Source organism: Odocoileus virginianus, unplaced genomic scaffold (genome assembly GCF_023699985.2).
Source record: "Odocoileus virginianus isolate 20LAN1187 ecotype Illinois unplaced genomic scaffold, Ovbor_1.2 Unplaced_Contig_39, whole genome shotgun sequence".
In the NCBI taxonomy this organism is placed as follows: domain Eukaryota; kingdom Metazoa; phylum Chordata; class Mammalia; order Artiodactyla; family Cervidae; genus Odocoileus; species Odocoileus virginianus.
Genome location: NW_027224356.1, coordinates 427,528 through 448,489, shown reverse-complemented (window position 1 = coordinate 448,489; position 20,962 = coordinate 427,528). Strand labels below are relative to the sequence as shown.

The 20,962-nt window shown below is 43.9% G+C and overlaps 1 protein-coding gene across 1 annotated transcript; it reads right to left on the bottom strand.

Moving 5' to 3' along the window:
* Positions 1–5,537: 5,537 nt before the first annotated feature.
* On the bottom strand, positions 5,538–14,796 carry LOC139034199 (pregnancy-associated glycoprotein 1-like). The gene is given in 10 exon segments (XM_070464639.1): positions 5,538–5,687; positions 7,368–7,422; positions 7,424–7,464; positions 7,549–7,690; positions 9,782–9,898; positions 10,824–11,017; positions 12,208–12,326; positions 12,426–12,543; positions 13,520–13,670; positions 14,744–14,796. Coding segments are annotated over 10 exon segments (1,140 nt in total).
* Positions 14,797–20,962: the final 6,166 nt, after the last annotated feature.

Here is a 20,962-nt window from a genome sequence, read left to right as displayed (position 1 = left end):
TCATGGCAAATACGTGGAGAAACAATGAAAACAGTGAGAGACTTTATTTTCCTGGGATTCAAAATCACTGCAGATAGTGACTGCAGCTGTGAAAAAAGGGACAATTGCTCCTTATAAAAAAAAGCTATGAAAAACCTTGAAAGCATACTAAAAAGCAGAGGCATTCCTTTACAACTAAGCGTTTGTAGGGTCAAAGCTATGGTTTTTCTGGGATTCGGGAGTGGATGTGAGTTGGACCATAAAGAAAGCTCAGTACCAAAGAACTGATGCTTTCGAACTGTGGTGTTGGACAAGACTCTTGAGAGTCTCTTGAACTGCAAGGAGATTCAACCAGTCCATCCTAAAGGAAATCAGTCCTAAATATTCTTTTTAATGACAAATGTTGAAGCTGAACCTCCAATACTTTGGCCACCTGATGGGAAGAATTGACTCATTAGAAAAGAAAGACCCTGATGCTGGGAGAGTTTAAAGGCAGGAGGCAAAGGGGAAGACAGGAAAGGAAATTGTTGGGTGGCATCACCAACTTGATGAACATGAGTTTAAGCAAGCTGTGGGAATTGGTGATGGACAGGGAACTCTAGCATGCTGCACCCCATGATATAGCAAACAGTTGGACATGACTGAGAGACTGAACTGAACTGATGTACAGAGGGCAATTAGGGAGCAGGCAGAAGTCTTTGGGGAAGGAGGAAGGAAAGATTCCTGGATAGCTGACAATGATGGGTCGGCTGGCTGGTTCAAGCTGGAGAAGCTGTAGGGAAGCAATTCTATGCCAGGTGGAGAGAATGGTAAGAGAAAGGCAGGGCAGCAATGCTGGGATTTCCCAGAGGACAAGATCCTTTTCTATTAAACTTTATCAATGTTCAATTTTGTTAGATGATTGGAAATATGAGTTTTGTTTTGGAAGTGGCAGAGCAATATTCAGTGGAAGAACTGATGCTGAAGATGAAGCTCCAACACTTAGGGCATCTAATGTGAAGAGCCAGCTCATTGGAAGTGACCCTGATGCTGGGAAAGACTGTAGGCAGAAGGAGAGGGGCCAAAGGGATTAGATGTTGAGACAGCATCACCAACTCAATGGACATGAGTTTGAGGAAACTCCACAAAATAGTGAAATACAGGGAAGCCTGTTCTGTTTCCATGCATGTAATCACAAAGAGTCAGACATGACTTAGCAACTGAACAATACCAATGAGAACAGAGGGTCCAGTGAAGCCTCTGGCCCTGGTGGGAGTGGAGAAAGATTTAGGTGGAAGGGGAGGCTTCCCATTCTCTGGTGCAGGTCCTTGAATCCAAGGCAAGGAGCACAAGATATTGAATGTGTTACCAAACATTGTTTTCTAAAGAAAAAAAAAAAACATTATCTGTAGGAGTGAGAGCTTTGACTGAGTTTGTGCTCTAGATTTTACTGAGGGATGTGGAAGGAAACTGGAGTGGGCTGAGTCTGCAAAAAGCAGGTGATCAGGTGCTGGAGGGTGAGGCATGTGGTAAATATTCTGTACTAGGTGGAAAACGAATGCAGAAAAATTGTCTCTTCTGGAGTGTACATGCCAACATGTCCCTTTGTTGAGGCAGATCACTTCAGTGGTGTTTTGGGGCAAGTGAGAAATGCGCAGTGGTTGGCTTGCTTTTATCAATTTCTGTGGGTAGTTAGACGAGTCAGTGTCTGGTTACTTCATTGCATGGTTGAAATCATATTTGGGAAAGAAAACTAGATGAGGTCCACATATATTTTGTCATTAAACAGAAAGGATAGGAAGGTTTCTAAGGCAACTGTAGGTAATTTCAACATGAGGGGCCAAATGAGGACAGTTTCATTTAACAGGCTGAGATTGGACTGTACAGGTTGCCATAGTTGTTGCTATGACAAGTAGCCATAACAGCTACTTGTTGCTATGCTGGAGATATGGGAAACTGACAAGACATCGAAAGCCTTACAGCTCTCCTTGCAATGCAATTTCAGGCTAGAAGTCATTGTCAAGGAAAGGCTGACAGGTAAGGCTGGGAAGGGAGTAATCTGAGCCAGTAGTCATTAGCTTTTGTTGGAGCCCAGAAAACAGAAGCATCGGCTCAGTCAGAATTTTGTATCATGGTCCAGAAATAGAGGTCATTAGCCTTCAATCAATATTTAGCCTTGGGGATGGCAGCCATAACCTCTAAACAGAAGATTCTCTTCTCCCCTTGTGGGAGGATAATTCATATTTGTTCCAGACTCAGGAACGCAGAAAGCCCTCTCAGCACCACTTGTTTTTAGCAGGCACACATGCAATCTAGAAGGTGGAATTATCATCATGGCACCCATTTTCCAGATGAGAAAACTGAGGTTAAGGGAGTTGATCAAGTTCACACACCTATACATGTGAATCGCCAAGCAAAAACCCAGGGCAACAGTCCTCAATTTGTGTGTTTTTGCTCCACACTCACTGGGAGTGGTGGGTGGTGATCTGGCAGAATGCTTAGGCAGAAGCATGCAATATTCAGGCTTAAATTGAAGAAAGTAAGGAAAACCACTAAAACATTCAGCTATGACCTGAATTAAATCCTTATGATTATATAGTGGAGATGAAAAATAGATTCAAGTGATTAGGTCTGGTATTCTGAAGAACTATGGATGGAGGTTTGTAACATTGTATGGAGGCGGTCACCAAAACCATCCCCAAGAAAAACATATATGAGAAGGAAAAGTGGTTGCCTGAGGAGGTCTTAAAAACAGCTGAGAAAATAGGAGAAGTGAAAGGCAAAGGAAAAAGGGAATGATATACCCAATGGAATGCAGATCTCCAGAGAAAAACAAGGAGAGATTAGAAAGTCTTTTTAAGTGAACAGTGCAAGAATTAGAGGAAAGTGATAGAATTTTAAAGAGTATAGAACTCTTCAGGAAAATTGGAGCTACCAGAGGAACACTTCGTGCAAAGACGGGCAGAATAAAGGACAGCAAAGTCAAAGGCATACCAGAAGCAGATGAGATTAAGAGGAGGTGGCAAGAATGCCAAGATGAACTGTACAAAAATGGTCATAAATTCGGGATAGGGATGATGCTTGGGTCACTCTTGTAAAGCCAGATATACTGGAGTATGAAGTCAAGTGGGCCTTAGGAAGCATTACTACAAACAAAGCTAGTGGAGGTGATGGAATTCCAGCTGAGCTGTTTAAAACATCCTAAGGAATGAGGCTATAAAACTGCTGCATTCAGTATGCCAGCAGCTTGGAAAACTCAGCAGTGGCCACAGTACAGGAAAAGATCAGTTTTCAACCAATCCACAAGAAAGGCAATTTCAAAGAATGTTCAACCTATCATGCAATTGCACTTATCTCACATGCTAGCAAGGTAATGCTTGAAATCCTTCAAGCTAAGCTTCAACAGTACATGAACTGAGAACTTTCAGAAGTATAAACTGGTTTGAGGAACCAGAGATCAAATTGCCAACATCCACAGATCATAGAGAAAGCAAGGGGATCCCAGAAAAACATTTTCATCTGCTTCACTGACCATGCTAAATACTTCCATTGTGTGGACCACAACTGACTGTGGAAAATTCTTAAGGGAATGGGAGTAGAGGATGACCTTACCTGTCCCTGGAAAGTCTGTATGTAGGTCAAAAAGTGGCAGTTAGAATCAGACATGGAGCAACTGAAAGATTTAAAATCGGAAAGGAACATGAAATGGTATACAATGTCACTCTGGTTATTGAACTTATATGTAGGATACATCATTCAATATGCTGAACTGAATAAATCTCAAGTGGAATCAAGATTGCTGGGAGAATTATCAACAGCCACAGATATGAAGATGACACCTCCCTAATGGCAGAAAGCAAAGAACTAAAGAGCCTCTTGATGAGAAGAGGAGATGCAAAAAGTGGCTTAAAACTCAACATTCAAAAACCTATTCACAAAATAATACTCAACATTCATGGCATTCAGTCCCACAATTCATGGCATATAGATGAGGAAAAGTGGAAACAGGTGGCAGATTTTATTTTCTTGGCTCCAAAATCACGATGGACCTTGACTGCAGCCACAAAATCAAAAGACATTTGCTACTTCGAATGACACATGGCTATGAAAAACCTGAACAGTGTAATAAAATCAGAGACTCACTTTGCTACAGAAGTCTGTAGTGTCAAAGATATGATTTTTTCCCGGAATCATGAATAGATGTACGATCTGGACAAAAAGAGAGTGAATGCCAAAAAATTAAGCTTTTGAACTGTGGTGCTTGAGAAGATTCTTGAGAGTCTCTTATACAACAAGGAGATCAAGCCAGTCATTCTGAAAGGAAATCAACCTCTGACCCCTGCTGTGTCTCAGCTGAGACATCTATTGAGGGCCTCCAGGTGGAAAGAATGGATGCTTCCACTGCAAAAGTGCCTAACCGTGGCAGCTTCAAGCAAAGAGTTTGTAGATCCACCCCTAGAGGAAACTCAAAAAGGCTGAAGGCTCTGTGTATCCTGGGGGCCCCAAAACATGTGTTGCATTCTCCCCAGCAGCATTGGAGGCTAAGGAAGGGGCATTCTGTGCCCTGGAGGAGGGCGATGGCTCAGGGATCCACTGGGGCCATCACTTACCAAGTAGGACTGGAATGGACAGAGAAGGCATATGTGGCAGAGAGCTGGTGAGTGGAGTGTGGGAACAAGAGGGAACCAGCTCTGCAGGAACTACCTCTCCCAGACTCCCCTGGAGGAGAAGCCCAGTGATAAGATCATCTGAGATGGGACAAAGAGAGTCTATTTCATTACCCCTTAGAATTCCTCTGAATGAGGAGGTGGTGGAGTTGGTGGGTCATCACAAACTCTTCCATGGCCTAGACCATCCCCCAGTCGCTATCCTTGGGGCTGCCTCTCCCCAGCTTCAGTCATGTAGTTCTGGAGGAAACTGAGAATCATGTGTGCTGCTGGGTCAGGGCCAATGACCATGTAAAGCCAAACATAGGACCCCATGGCCCTGCCAGGATGGCTGATCTGGGGCTGTACAGGTGATCTGAGGTGGGTCATTCAGAGAACACCATTGAACTCTGATATCCCCGAGCTTCTTTTCTTACTAGGTGATGCCTTGGGTATACAAAATACTAAGGCAGGTAGCTTGGACTCCCTCACTAGGTGTAGAAGCCTTAAGGAAGAAAGTTGTCAGGCTAAGGCCCCCAAAGGAAAGGGGAGGGAAAGAGCAAGGGTGAGAAAGAGAGAACTGATGACTTCTGATTTCTTGGGTCCAGTCACTGAGATCTTTGTATTTACTCTGATTCTTGTGTCCTGGATTCCCAGAATCATTTCAGTGAGTCCCCCTTTTCCTTTAAGCCAGCTGGAGAGGGCTTCTCTCAATTTTGATTCAGACATGGTACTAGATCCTTCACCCCCAGACACAAACAGAGGCACCCATTTGTTTCAGCACCATTACAAGTGAAACACTTCATTCTTTACTGAGAATAGGGTGTGCAGACCACCAAATGCAGTTCATCACCATCCTGGGCAGGAGTGCCCTAAGTGTGAGTGAATGTGTGTTAGGAGTGGCCTTACTGAATGCTGAATCACTCCAAGCGTTTACACTGCCTGTGCCAGGCCAATCCTGTCATTTCCTCGATCATAAACCGAGAAGTACTGCCTCAGGAAGATGTCACCCAGGATCCAGGTCTCTGTAGATGCACTCGCTGTGTTCTCTTTAAAGGTGGTATAGCAGTCACCGCTAGAATCCTGGGGGAGTCAGCCTGAGTCCTTATCAGCGACTCCCCCCAATATCCTGACCGAGTACAATTCTTGGTTTTATTTCCCTCTTTTGGTAAGTATCAAGTGATTTTATGAGCTTCAGGGCATGTGAGAGTTCATACAAAACCAAAAAGGGGCCATACATGCAGCTGCCATGAGGAAGGGTGTGGTGAGTGAAGGACTGGAAGTTCATTAAACAGTGGAATGATAAACAGCAAAGTCCTACTGTAGAGAGTAAGGAACTATGTTCAATATCCAGTGATAAACCACATGAAAAAGAATAAGAGGAAGAATATATATTTTTTATGTATATAACTGAGTCACATTGCTGTGCAGCAAAACTTAAGGCGACACTGAAGATCAGCCACACTTCAATACAATTTTGAGAAAAGAACAATAGTGTCCCCTGGTTCTCCTCACTCCCTGTTTCTTTCCTCCTGACTCCTGCTACTTGTTTTCTCTATAGAGAATGCAGGTCCTCCTCTGGCATCCCCACAATCCAAACTTTATTAAATAATTTTATTTTGTATTGGACTATAGCTGATTAACAATATTCTGAGTTTCAGGTGGACAGTAAATGGACTCAATTGTCTGTACCTATGTATCCTGGACCCGGAGATACCCCTCCCATCCTGGCTGTCATATAACTGAGTGGAGTTCCCTGTGCTACACATTAACTCATTGTTGGTTATCCATCTTAAATATAGCAGTGCCCACAACACATTCTTGAAGACTTAGTAACTTTGGGAAGCCTCCTTTGGCCCACACTCACCTTCTTTGGCAACTCCAGGCTTGATTGGGTAACTTATTCTGGTTCCCCATTCCCACCGGTCAGTCAGTAACCCTCATCACCCTTGGTAAGTCCCCAGTGCCCCAGTGCAGAGCAGCTTGGGATGCCATTTGCATGGAATTCAGTGCAGTGTTGCCTAGAACCAAGCAACCCTCCATATGGCTCCATGAGTTTGTGGTTTTAGAATTCCTGAAATTCCTTCTGTTCCTCAAAGCCTTCTTTGAGCCCATCAGCCTGCTATGTACTCCCACAGGGAGCTGACAGAAGCCTCCACCCTGTGCCGGGGCTGAACAATCACTGTGCACCCTTTATTCACCTTAGTATTCAACATCCCCAATCCGAGTAGGGGTTGGGTACCCCAACTCACAAAGGGAGCACCTGGTCAGAGCAAGGGGAAGAAGCAGCTGAGATCTAGGGGGACCATGTAATTTGTCATCCAAAGCAGGAAAACTTTGAGAAGGGAAGGGAGACTGTTAATTTATGCTAGGACATCACACTGGGATTGTCCCTAGCCATTCTACTTGTAACATGGCCTATTTCAGGGACTGCTAGCACTGACTTTCATGTTCATGCACCTAAGGGTTCAGATTGAACTGAAGCTCTCTGAGGACTGAGGGCCTCAGTGTTCCCCTCGCCTTGTGACTCCCACCATGCCAGCATGGTGTGGCATGTCCACATTTATTTCAGGATTTTCACTGTCCCAGACGGCCCTTTACTCTCAAGTGATTGGTTCTGTGGGAGGCACTGGCCCGGCCAAAATGCTCAAAAGCATCTGCAATGGTGTGACATGGTCTGAAGATGTCGCCCTCCTCCCAGCAGCAGTCCAAGGGTTCCTGAAACTCCAGTTTGAGAACTAACCCTCAGTATTGTCCCCTCACCTTAATGGTGTAGGCTTGAGCTGGCAGCGAGTAATTGATGCCATTGATAGAAAATAATAGAGGACAGGTTATGGGCTGCAAAACATGAAACATATTGCTGTTAGAGTGAGAAGAAGAGAGGCTGGCCCTGGATATCCTTTTGTGTGGAGACTGGGAGTGATGCTAGGGCATGACCTTTCACCTCGGAACCCTGTGGCGTGGAGTCGATGAGCCTCAGGATATTATTGACCAGTCTTCTTGGGCCAAGGATCAGTGATGTCCCAGTGTCCACAAGGGCCTCACAGCCTCCAGAACAAGCAATAACCTGACTTTTCACGTAGATGCTGAGAGACAGTGGGAGAAAATGGGCATCAAGGTCACTCTGAGTCTCCCCAGAGCTGCCCCCTTCCTGACTGTCTTCTAAACAGCCCTTTGTCTCTTGCCCTGACTCTTTGCATCTCCTCTCACCACGGCACCTCCTTTGACATCCTTGAAAGCAGTACTTAATACACCAGGATCTTTTGTACCTTGACACAAGCTGGTCTCCCTTCCTCGAAGAGTTCTCTCCTCCTTCACTAGCAAATTTCTTCTCATCTTCCAGATTCCAGCTTAATTGTTATGGATTCATGGAAGTCTTTCCTGGGGTGTTTAGCAGTTTCCTGTCTTGGTCACTCTCCGTAGACCCTTCCTCACGTCTAGCAGGTATCAAAGTCACAATTCACTAAGTGTGTGTGTCATTTCTGTGTATATGCCTTCTTATATGTGAGGGCAAGTTTTATTCTCATTGCCTCCCTACAGTGCCAGCACACAGTGGATACCCAATGCTTGCCTGTTCAATGAGTGAATGAAAACTGTGAAAATAATGAGATACATCAGAGAGCTGTTTCTGGTGTGGAACAAATAATGGGTCAAACAGAGTGAATATAGAGATTCGTAGGGACAGCAGATTCTCATAGTGGAGGGAGAGAGTGTCTCCTCTGGGAGAGGGTGTCTCCCAGCACTGCTTCTACAACCAGCTCAGACCCTGAGACTCTGGCCAGGAAATATATGACTAGCCCACAGAAACTCCAAAGAACAGGTCAGCTTTTGTCTGAGGGTATCACACAGAATCCTATCAGTTATTATCTCTTGTCCTCAGGTCACTCCTGATCCCACCTTTCTGATTTTCTGTTATAGCCCCTGCTAAAAGGTTGTTGCTGAACGATTAGACACGGGATTCTTGGCCTCCGGAGGAGACAAATTCAATCCGGGGCCAGAGACGAGGCTGGATCGCTCAGAGCTTTTGTGTAATAAAGTTTTATTAAAGTATAAAGGAGATAGAGAAAGCTTCTGACATAGGCATCAGAAGGGGGCAAAAGAGTACCCCCTTTGCTAGTGTTAGCAATGGAGTTATATACTCTCCAATGAATCCAAAGAATGTCTGGAGGTTGCAAAGACCTCACCAGACCCACTCCCATATTTACATTTTAAGATAACAGAGTTGGCTAGAAGGTTTAATCCAAAGATTGTCCTCAGGCAGGATACATCCTTGTAAAGACCAGACCTACTCCCATAATTTATGTTTTAAGATAACAGAATTAGCCAGAGACTGTCCTCAGGCAGGATACATTATTGTTATATAATCCTAAGGAATGTAGAGGAAAAAAAGTAAAAAAGTTTGTCCTTTCTTCCTCCTTGAATATTCCAGACCTCTCTCTCCTTGGGGACCCCTAGACTTCTTATCAACCTGCCTAGGAACTGACTCTCTCACTGCCCCACTGTATGCCCAGGTACGTGGGGTGTCTTTTTTATTAGTTGCTTTCATGTCTTAATCCTGCAGCCAACCTCTTTCCACTGCTGGGTAGCTTCTCCATAAAGAGACCAGTTTTCCCCATTTGCTGAGGACTTTCCCTGTTTGTAAACTGATGTTTATCTGTACTGAGAACTTCCTTGTTCCCAGGGTGCCCTGCACAGTTGGTCATATTATAGCGCTCTCCAGGCTTGGGAAATCCTCCCTGATCCTGTTCACCACACTGTCAAGTCACCTGACTGTGCTCCCCGCCTCACAGGGCAGTGGGTGCAGCACTCTGCCAGCTGCACAGACCTCTCTGGACCCAGTGAGGACCCTGGTCAGAGCCCTGGTCAGGAGGCCTGGGGATTATGAACCCATGGGCTGTTTGCATATCTATGTGCTTGTGTGTTTGTGTGTATGTGTGTTTGCATGTGTCTCTGTGTGTGCTTCTGTGTCTCTGACTAGCTATGCATGTTTATATGTGTCTCTCTGTGTGTGTATATGTGTCTGCTTGTGTGTTTCCATATGTCTGTTTCTGTGCCATTGTGGATAGTGTATATGTTTGTGTGACTATGTGTTTGAGAATCCATTTATGAGTATCTGCCTGTGTCCATGTACAGATGTGGAGCATCCCGTGGACTGACCCTCAGAGTGAGAGGCTTACCAGTCCATGTGGACATGCCAGTAGCCCACTTGGGTCAATGGTATCCAGTTGAGCGCTCTCTGGTAGTAGCCGTAGTCCAACCCACCAAACATCACAACACTGCCCTCCAGCTTGCTCCTGTAGAGAGAAGACAGTGGGGGGATCCTTGGAGGACGGTAACAACAGCACTGTCTGAGAGCTTTGCTTCTCCACCCATCAAGGCCCTAATAATGTCCGCATGGACAGATGCAGAAATCGAGGCTAGGAGCGACTGGGAACCAGACTGAGGTTGGTTACTGGCTAATGAGAGGCACAGAGGAGGTTAGAAGCTGAGTCACCTGGCTGGGCTCCACCCACTATATCTTCTGAAGATGCCCTGGACCTCCTGTGACATGAGTGCTCAGACACCCTCAGAGGACAGGGTGCTGAAGTATTTTGTCTTTCCCCTTGTCCACTTTGTCATTTTTCAGGAAAATCAAGGCCTGGGAGTGCTAAGGGTGTGGGATCAGGTCACCCAGTGTTGGCTCCACTAGCCTGTGACCCCTCTGTCCAAAGGGCCCCACACTCAGAAGCAACCCCACATCTGCTCTCATGTCTTGAAATGCCTAATATTTCATGAACAAGGGGTCCCACACTTTGGTTTTGTGTCCCACACTTTTATTTTTCCCTGGCTCTTGCAAATTGGGTAACTGGTCTTTCCTTACCAGTAAAATGCTAATGAGGAAGGAAAGCTATCCACTATCCTTCTCCTTCCTTATCAAATTCACAAGCAAATCCTAATGACTTTTCCTTCAGCTTGTTTCTTGTTGCCTCTCATTAGTCGTCTGCCTCACTCATCCCCCTAGACCAAGTTACTGATCTTGAGCCCAAGAACAGGGTTATTGTCGAATAAAATGTTATTTACAAAAGCCAGTGGTGAAGCCAGGTAGGGCCCTAGGGCCATAGTTAACTTGGATTAGATTATCTCTCAGCATACTTCTTTCTCAAGTGTTCTATAAATTTCATGCAACTGAAAGCAAATTACAGCTAATTTGGAGAAACGGATTGTCCATCTCAGACTTACTTGCTCAGGTAGAAGGCAAAAACAGGCTCAGAAACGGCACCTTGATTCTTAAGGTTGTCAAAGATGGGGATGCCTCCAGTGAAAGATAAGTTGGGGTAGTTCAAGCCCAAGACACCATCAAAAGGTCCTCCCTCAAACCCATATTCTGCCACGCTTAGACCAAATTGCTGGTCAGTACTTATAATGTCCCCAGTCTGTGTGAGAGAAGAGTGATCCCACTTATAGATATGTGAAGTGAGACTAGAACTGGGATGGGAATGATTGCCGTTAGATCCTCAAAGAAGAATTGAGGCTGGGCTCTGTCTTCAGTGGATCTCAAACAGTTAGACCAAGCTGGGAGGGAAATTTGGGTTCCATTTTTGAAAGGCTGTGAATTTTAAAACATCTGCCTCTCTGAAAGACACCACCTGAGTGAGTCAAATTGGCCTCGTGGCTTCTGTAAAGGTGGGGCATCCAAAGAGTCAGGCCAGGACCCATTAGTACCCCCTTGTGGACAAAATGAGCCGAGAGCAAGGTAGCCTTCTCTTTGGCATCGCTGTGACCTAATGACAGGAATGGACTGCCTTCTCTGTAAGGTACTGTGGATTCTGCACCTATCCAGCTGAAAACACAGTCTTGCTTGCAGGAATTTATGAAATTACTGCCTGGGGAATTCACTTTTGGGGATATGTGTGTCTTTGTGTGAGTGTGTATGAGAGAGAAAGAGAGAGAGGACAACTACTCAAGTACTTTTGGGCAGGCAGGCCATAGGTTTTATTAGTCTCTTAAAGACCCCCTAGAGTGAGAACTCATTTACCAGGCCCCCTAACTTCTCAGGCCTCCAGTTTCCTAGTCTGAATACCTGAAGCCCTTGACTGCCCCGACGGTCCCCAGATCAGTTTTATCCTGTCCCCAAACACCCCACAGCAACTTCAGTCCTGAAAAGCCAGTTGAGCTCCACTGTTTACCACATATGTTTCCTCAGCAAGGCCCTTGATGACTGTACCTCAGTTTCCTCACATGTTTCATGAGCTAATCATAGTAACTGCTGTGTGGGATTGTTGTAGAACTAAACTGGTTATCACCTGAAAGTGCCCGGAACAGTCTGTTAATATAAAAGTGGTTGCTTTTTTCACTCTTCTTGTTCCCAGCAAAATGAACCTTGAACTGCTTGTGGGCAAAGAAGTTGCAAGTCCCCAGCTCAAGCCACTCTCTGGGTTAGCTAATCTGTGTGCTCATGTGTCACCATGAGCACTGCCTCCCCAGGGACAGGATCCTGTGGGTAAGATGGCAAATATCTACAGGGCTTAAGCTGGAAAGGGTCCTGCCAGATGGTCCTGCATCTGTTTTGCAAGCAGTGGTCACCCCACAGCCAGTCCTGACTCAGCATTTGTTACACTGTTACCCGAATGGTGTCATGAGCAACAACTCCCTTCATCCTCCCAGAACCATATTCAATGCTGAAGGTCTTTTGGGTAGGCCGGAAGGTGGAAGACTCAAGATGTCTGAACAAACGTGTGTGAGCTGCAGACACAAGAGATAAGTGTCATCCGGTACCAAGGGTGCAAAACAGGGTGGCAGGGTAAGAGATTGATGGACTGGGTACGGAGTGCCTGTACTCACCACAGGTTGGGCTGGTGCAAAAGACGGAGGGCACCAACAAGTCAGATGAGCCTGTGTCAAAGACAACCTGGAATTCCTGAGGGGGTGTTCCAATGGTGATGTTACCCACGTAGAGCATCTACAGGGAAAAGGAAGGGAGTGGGTTAGTGCAGAACTGGCTACCCTCTATTCCCACACTCATGCCTCCATCTGGATGCCACATATCTCTTGAGATCACTTTCTAACCACCATGCAGCTCACTGAGTTTGGTCACAGAGGTGCCTGCATTTGATATATTTTTTCTGTGCTACAGGGTATGCAGGATACTGACTCTATGACCAGGCGTTGAAGTGGTACCTCCTGCATTGGAAGCACAGAGGCATAACCACTGGACCTCCAGGACCACTGGACACCCAGGGAAGTCCTGGTGCCTTCATTTGAGAAGCTCTGTAGTCTCTTCAAACCCAGCCTTAGCACCCCCTTCTCCAGGAGGTCCTTCTTGATCAACCTCAGCCACTCCCTCTAAACTCAGATCACATCCAATCAACACCATAGAGGTGACCCTTTCATTTGACATGTATTTACTAATATGCCTATCTCTCAGGCCGGCATGAGCATTCTTGCAGACAAAATAAGCCCTTTTTCTAATCTAAAAACAGTAACTACAGTGGTAGATACTTATGGCCTTACACGGAATACGGGTTCAGTAACTTTTTAAGGGCATGATTCTTGCTTCTGTGTAAACTTAATTCCTCTGCCTGGAAATTCACAATTCCTTTCCCATTGGTTCTACCATTGATCAGTGATGGTTCACTCTTCATCTGTAACTGACTGACTCACTTATTTCAGAAGGAACAATCTTCCTCACTAATGACACACCTTTGACACAGAAATGGATTTTACCTGCCACCTGGTAATTGCCGTGCCCAGTCACAAAGACCAACTGTTGAGGATAAGAGTGTGTTCTCCTCTGGGTGGGCTCCCTGTTTTCCAGTGCTTCTGCCTCCTGCAGGAACCCCAACTCCAACATCCTACCTGGCACCTCCAGATGAGTCCTGGGGCTAGGCTAGAGCACCAGGGGGCGCTGTGGATTACCATCTTCCCCAAATACTCACATCCTCAATGTTTCTCAGGGGGTGAGTAGTTATATTTGAGCCAGGAGAAGAAGTCAGGTACAGTCTGTAAGTATGTTCCTTCAGGAAATTGTTCAGCATGTTTGTTTCACTGTGGGTTTTTCTCATGATCTTCACTCTCGTTAGAGGTATTCTTTACCGAGCATTTGACAAAGAAAACAAAGAAGAAGCTACAATTAGCTGTCAGTGTTAAGGTAAAACTGTCATTGTAATGGCCCTGTGTATTTTCTAATCATTTTTATAAGGCACATTATTATCAGAATTTTATGCATACCATGACAAAGACATAGGTTTGATTTCAGGTTCTGTACTGCAATCTGGGATAAGCCATTTGACCATGTGGAGTCTCAGTCTACCCCTCAGTAAAATGATGAAATGTAACAATACAAACTCTCCAAATAGAATATCTTGGGGATAAGTGAAGTGATGGATATAAGGTACCTGATAAATAGGAAGTCTCAACAATGACAGCCATTAGCATTGCTGTTGCCATCCCACTGTATCCTTCTCATAGAACCTCAAGGAAGGAGGTAGAAGGGGGACTCTTATGCTCTTTTACAAGGGAGCAATTTGAAATGCAAGAGGTTACTGAGTTGGCTGTGGTCACACTGCTTGTCCGATATAAAACTGTATATAAAACAGTGTATCATTCTCCAAGTTGAAAGAGAAGAGGGGTTGAAAGAAGAATCCAGGAGATAGGGAATAAATAAGAGAAATTCAGAGGCTCGAGAAGGAAGGATGAGTCAAATGAAAAATTAAGAGAAAACAACACAGAGAAATACACTCACAGAGACTTCCAAAGAGAAGGAGAGGTAAATGATAGTGATACAGAGATGCAGACATAGACATATACACACTGAAGTAGACATGGGACAAAGAGGACTTGTTGAATAAAATGTGGAAAAGTGCTATTCCACAGGACCACACCTATATCTGTATAGACTGTGCACTGAACAGTTGTAAGGAGTTTCATTTTCAATACGCCATCACTGGACCCCAAGAGTTGTTCAACCATGCAAATCTACACCAAGACCCTTGGGATCCACAGTTCCTAAAGCAAGGTACTTATCAATAAGTAAGGGTTGAACTTTAAGACTGTCAGGGAAATAGTCCATTCCCATTTAAACCTGATGGCTTGAAGAATAATCAGATGAAAAGAAAAATCCGAGAAAGGAAGATGATGCAGCTTACAGTCCCCATACTTACTTGACTATGCACTCTGAGAAGGCCACCAGCCCGAGGAGCACAAGCCACTTCATGCTTCTTTCCTGGCTCCAAGTACTCAGGGAAGTTCAGGTTCTTAGTATGCAGTGGTGGCTAGGAGCCCCAAATTATATATGCTCTGACCTACCCTAGCTTTCCCCTTTATGCCACTAATAGATCTGATAAAAACACAAAGCTTTTGATAAAATCTTTACCTTCCTCAGTGTCCTTGGCAAGTGGACCTTGAAGCTTCTCAGAATACAGACAAATGAATTGTAATCTCTTTCTTGAAGCTTGGATGGAAAATCTAACTAATCTGCATGGACATCTAAGAAGATGGAGAACCTTCCCTACTTGGAGAAAAATCTGCTAAGAACATCATGAAAATGGTAACTAGGGGCACACTCTACATTCATGGTTTCATGTCATCTTCCTAGCCACTTCATGAGATATGCATTGCTGTCTTCGTTGGAGAGCAGATTGCTAGGAGAATAAGTTTTCAGATTGTAAAGTGATGACTTCAGGGACAGCTGAAGTCAGTTGTCAGGGACAACTGGCCTTAGGTAGTGTGTCTAATGGCAGATATCAGGGGCACCTGTTATGTCAATCTGCATCAAAGATTTATGGCAGAGTTGTACTTCAATTGCATGGGTTTCAGTATTGGAAAAAATGCATCCACAAGATATTTTATATCATCCAACAAACATACAAGGAAGAACTTTGTGTCGGGTTCTGGGTTAAAGGCTTCAAAGTCAAAGTCGATCAAGACAAAAGTAGTCTTTATCTTAAGAGAGCCAGCAGTCTAGTTCTCACAAACTCATGGCCCCAGCAGGCAAAAGAAATGATAGTAGGACTAGCGTGGCCATACTGGACCCTGGGCAGTGCAGGCCTGACCACTGGCAGCAGCCTTTCCTCCACTTCAACCATGCTGGAAAGCAGGCCGGTTGGCCAGGTTTTCAAAAGAATCAGAAGGTTGGATATTTTTGTACAATCTGCTGATTTTAATGTTAGTAACTAATTTTCTTTTCCCGAAAAAACAGTGATAACACAATCTCCACAATGATGTGCTGGAATTGGCCTTCAGTCTTTGCAGCTTTTATTTCTGGCCCAGACTTGGGAGTGCTGTGGAGACAGAAAGGAATTTAGTGGAGAGGGAGGTGGGAAGGGGGATCGGGATGGGCAATACATGTATATCCATGGCTGATTCATGTCAATGTATGAAAAAAAAACCACTACAATATTGTAAAGTAATTATCCCCCAACTAATTTAAAAAAAAAGAGACTTAATTCATACTGAACATGTTTGTTTCCTTTCTATTTATAAAGAAAGACCATCAGGGACATATAAACCAACAAATTTAACTGCTGAAGATAAATGGATATATTTCTGATGTAATTTTCCCCTAATCTATACCATGAAAAATTTTGCCTGCAAAAGCAAACATGCAAAAAAGTAATTTTGAAACGTCTTCCCAATAAAAGAAGACAAAACAACTGTGGCAGCCAAAGTAAAGACAATCATGTTTAAAGACTCATCTAGGACTCCCAGGGCCTATATTTACATGAGATCTATCTATGGATGTCCCTTGAATACAACAGTTGACTCTCCTGGTTGCCACGTGTGTATAGATGGGGCACTGTGACTTAATCCTCATTTTTGCATATTGTTCAAATTCAGTTTTGGTGTTTTAATCCAAACAGGGGGAATATGACATCACTGACAAATGACACACATATATGCCCTTTGAACTATGGTTTTGGAGAAGACTCTTGAGAGTCCCTTGGAGTGCAAGGAGATCAAACTGTCCATCCTAAAGGAAATCAGCCCAGAACATTCACTGGAAGGACTGATACTGAAGCTCCAACAATTTGCCCACCTGTTGGGAAGAACTGACTCATTGGGAAATACCCTGATGTAAGGAAGGACTGAAGGCAGGAGGAGAAGGGGAAGACAGAGGATGAGATGGTTGGATGGCATCACCAACTCGATGGACATGAGCTTGAGCAAGCTCAGGGTTTTGGTAATGGATAGGGAAGCCTGGCATGCTGCAGTCAATGGTGTTGCAAACAGATGGACATGACTGAAGGACTGAACTGAACTGAACAAATTGAGAACAAAGACCAATAAATAAAATTGCATAAGTTGGTGACTAGCTGCATATAACAACACATTATTTAAGTGGCTTTAAAATTCAGGCTTTGACTACATTCAGAATGGAATATCTTTTAAGGAAACACAAAAATACTGCCCATCAAAAACAAAACCAAAGGAAACAAAAAAAAAAAAAAAAAGAAAGGAAATAAATCTCAAATTATATTCAACATCCTCAGTTCAGTTCAGTCACTCAGTTGTGTCCAAATCTTTGTGACCCCATGAACCGCAGCTCGCCAGGACTCCCTGTCCATCACCAACTCGTGGAGTCCACACAAACTCATGTCCATTGAGTCGATGATGCCATCCAATCATCTCATCCTCTGTCACCCCCTTCTCCTCCTGCCCTCAACCTTTCCCAGCATCAGGGTCTTTTCCAATGAGTCAGCTCTTTGCATCAGGTGGCCAAAGTATTGGAGTTTCAGCTTCAGCACCAGTCCTTCCAGTGAACATTCAGGACTGATTTCCTTTAGGATGGACTGGTTGGATCTCCTTGCAGTCCAAGGGACGCTCAAGAGTCTTCTCCAACACCATGGTTCAAAAGCATCAATTCTTCAGGTCTCAACTTTCTTTATAGTCCAACTCTCACATCCATACCTGACCACTGGAAAACCATAGCCTTGACTAGATGGACCCTGGTGACATAGTAATTTCCCTGCTTTTCAATATGCTGTCTAGGTTGGTCACAACTTTCCTTCCAAGGTGTGAGCATCTTTTCATTTCATGGCTGCAATCACCATGTGCAGTCATATTGGAGGCCTTAAAAATAAAGTCAGCCACTGTCTTCACTGTTTCCCCATCTATTTGGCATGATGTGATGGGACCAGATGCCATGGTCTTAGTTTTCAAAATGTATAGTTTAAGCCAATGTTTTTACTCTCCCCTTTTACCTTCATCAAGAGGTTCTTTAGTTCTTCCTCATTTTCTGCCATAAGGGTTGTGTCATCTGCACATCTGAGGTTATTGATATTTCTCTTGGCAATCTTGATTCCAGCCTGTGCTTCCTCAAGCCCATGGTTTTCATGTTGTACCCTGCATATAATTTAAATAAGCAGGGTGACAATATACAGATTGATGTACTCCTTTCTTATTTGGAACCAGGCTGTTGTACCATGTCCAGTTCTAACTGTTGCTTCCTGACCTGCACACAGGTTTCTCAAGAGGCAGGTCAGGTGGTCTGGTATTTCCATCTCTTGAAGAATTTTCCACATTTTATTGTTATCTACGTAGTCAAAGGTTTTGCATAGTCAGTAAAGCAGAAGTATATGTTTTTCTGGAATTCTATTGCTTTTTCGATGATTCATTGGATGTTGGCTATATTCCCTGGTTCCTCTGCCTTTTCTAAAACCAGATTGAACACCTGGACGTTCACCATTCACATATTGCTGAAGTCTGGCTTGGGGAATTTTAAGCAATACTTCACTAGCATGTGAGATGAGTGCAACTGTGTGGTAGTTTGAGCATTATCTGGAATTGCCTTTCTTTGGAATTGAAATGAAAATTGACCTTTTCAGCCTGTGGAGTACATCTTTCACTGTCCTTTCTTTTTCCCTTATCACACTTCTCATGGGGTTTTCAAGGCAAGAATACTGAAGTGGTTTGCCATTCCCTTCTCCAGTGGACCATATTCTGTCAGACCTGTCCACCATGACACGTCTGTCTTGGGTCGCTCCACACGGCATGGCTTAGTTTCATTGAGTTAGAAAAGGCTGTGGTCCATGTGACAGATTGGCTAGTTTTCTGTGACTGTGGTTTCAGTCTTTCTGTTCTCTGATGCCCTCTCTCGGTGCCTACTGTCTTACTTGAGTTTCTCTTAACTTGGACTTGGGGTATCTCTTCATGGCTGCTCCAGCAAAGTGCAGCTGCTGCTCCTTACCTTGGATGTGGGGTACCTCATCTCCATCGTGCTTCTGTGCTGCCCTTGCAGCAGCCACGCTTCTGCACAACCATCACAGATGTGGCTCGCAATAATTCAACAACTCATTCTTCCTGATATTGTTTCTGTTATTGTGACAGATTCATATGTATGTTAATAGCTAAAAGCAAGACAATAATTGAAACTAATGTTCTGATATAAGCCCTTCAGTGGCTAGGAAAAGAAGTTCACACATAACATAAAGAAGTTTAATTAAAACCCTGCTGTCTTACATCTTGAACTGAGAGCATAAGTTTGTACCAACTAAATATATTCCGTTTTATTTTATTTTCTAAGGAAAATGTTTACTTCCTTCTGTGACCACTGCATAACCTAGAAGCAAGACAACTTGACAACAGTGAGTGTTCTGAGGTCTAACATGTACCTTCTAAAGACATTTCCCATCAGATGATCTTCAAGAGATGGCTGATTTCAGGACTGGGTCAAAAAATGCACAAAATAATATTGGGAATCTTGAATGACAGGAACCTAAGGGACTTCAAAGACCAGTGGGGACTGGACAGAAAGTTTAGGAATCCAAATGAAAAGGCCAAATGTCTACCAGTTTGTTCGGCAGAATGATGTTTCTGCTTCTCAATCAGCTGTTTATGTTTGCCATAGCTTTCCTGCCAGAAGAAAACTTCTGATTTCATGGCTGCAGTCACCATCTACAGTGGTTTTAGAGGATAAGATGAAGAAATCTGTCACTGCTTCCACCTTTTCTCCTTCTATTTGTCTTGAAGGATGGGGCTGGATCCCATGATCAGAGTGTTCTAATATTAATTTTAAGCTGGTTGAATGTGTGCAAATGTTAAAAGGCAACATCTAATTTGTCACTGTGATAAACTGCTAGGGCACCAACTCACCATTCTGAACACTGAGAAAGGAAATAATCATAAATATTTATGCTCTTCTTGATTCTATTAAGCATATGTTATGTAACTACAAACAGTTCCAGGAAAACAAGTTAGAGTGTCCCTTCTGGAGGTAATGAGAAAGTGACGGAGATCAGCTATAATACAGATGAAGCCTCACTCACTGGCCTTCAGCTGACCTCCTGCTGTGGAGTTCTGGTTCCTAATAGACCAAGGACTGGTACTGGTCCTGGCCCACTGTGCTGATATTGTGGACTCCTGCTCTAAACCCAACAGTGGGACATTCTTTAAGACAAAACACCCTGCTTCCTCCCAGTTTCTGAACAAATAAATGGCATTAAAATTGTGAGAGGAACAGTTATTTTGTCTTAAAGAGAATAATCAAGTGCAACATAAGAGTACATTATTTCAGTGAACTGTGAAAGGACAACTGCTTTTTGAGAATCAGAGAAATTTGCACATGGACTGGATATAAGATGTTAATTTTATTGGGAATAAAAGAGCAATTTTTTCACATCCTATGATTTTACCCCCAGTACTCATTATGTACATTTTGTGAAATGTTCATCTCGTCCCTAAAATACTTCAGAAAAAATGAATAAGGAGTAAAAGAGAGAATCAAATGAGGGTCTGTCTTGATTTAAAAACAGATCTGTGTAACTACTATAGGTTGAATTGTGTCCACCATTGACTCCCAGTGTGATGGAATTAGGAAGTAAGGCCTTGGGAGGTAAGCAGGCTGACATGGGGTTTTGATGGTGGTCCCTCATGATGGGATTAGCCTCTCCCTCTTTTTCTTTCTTATTCTCCCTCTTCCTCCTTCCCTTCCCCCACCACATGTGTGAACATAGCAAGAAGAGAAAGACCTGATGCAAGTCAAGAATGTCTTTACTGGGAACTCAACTGTCCACCACCTTGATGTTGCATAGTCTCCAGTCTATGACAACCTGTGGGACTAAGAGGTTAGTTTTGTAGTTATTGATGCCAAATGATGAAATATAGGGTTCATGACACACTTCTTTCTTATATATGTTATGTGTGAAATCATTTAGTAGTAAGAAGTTTATAGAAGGTACATTTTGAAGTTTCTGTCTTAGTGATACCCAGAGAGGCCCAAGATAGCAGATTCTGGCAGGTCCTCAATGAATGAGTGACTGGGGGACTACATGTTCTTTACTTCACCTCATCTTTTGTCATCTGAAAACAGTCCCCCACACCTGACAACCATACCATCCCCCAACACCTTCTGCATCTCCATTTTCCGGCTAAGCTGAGTCATC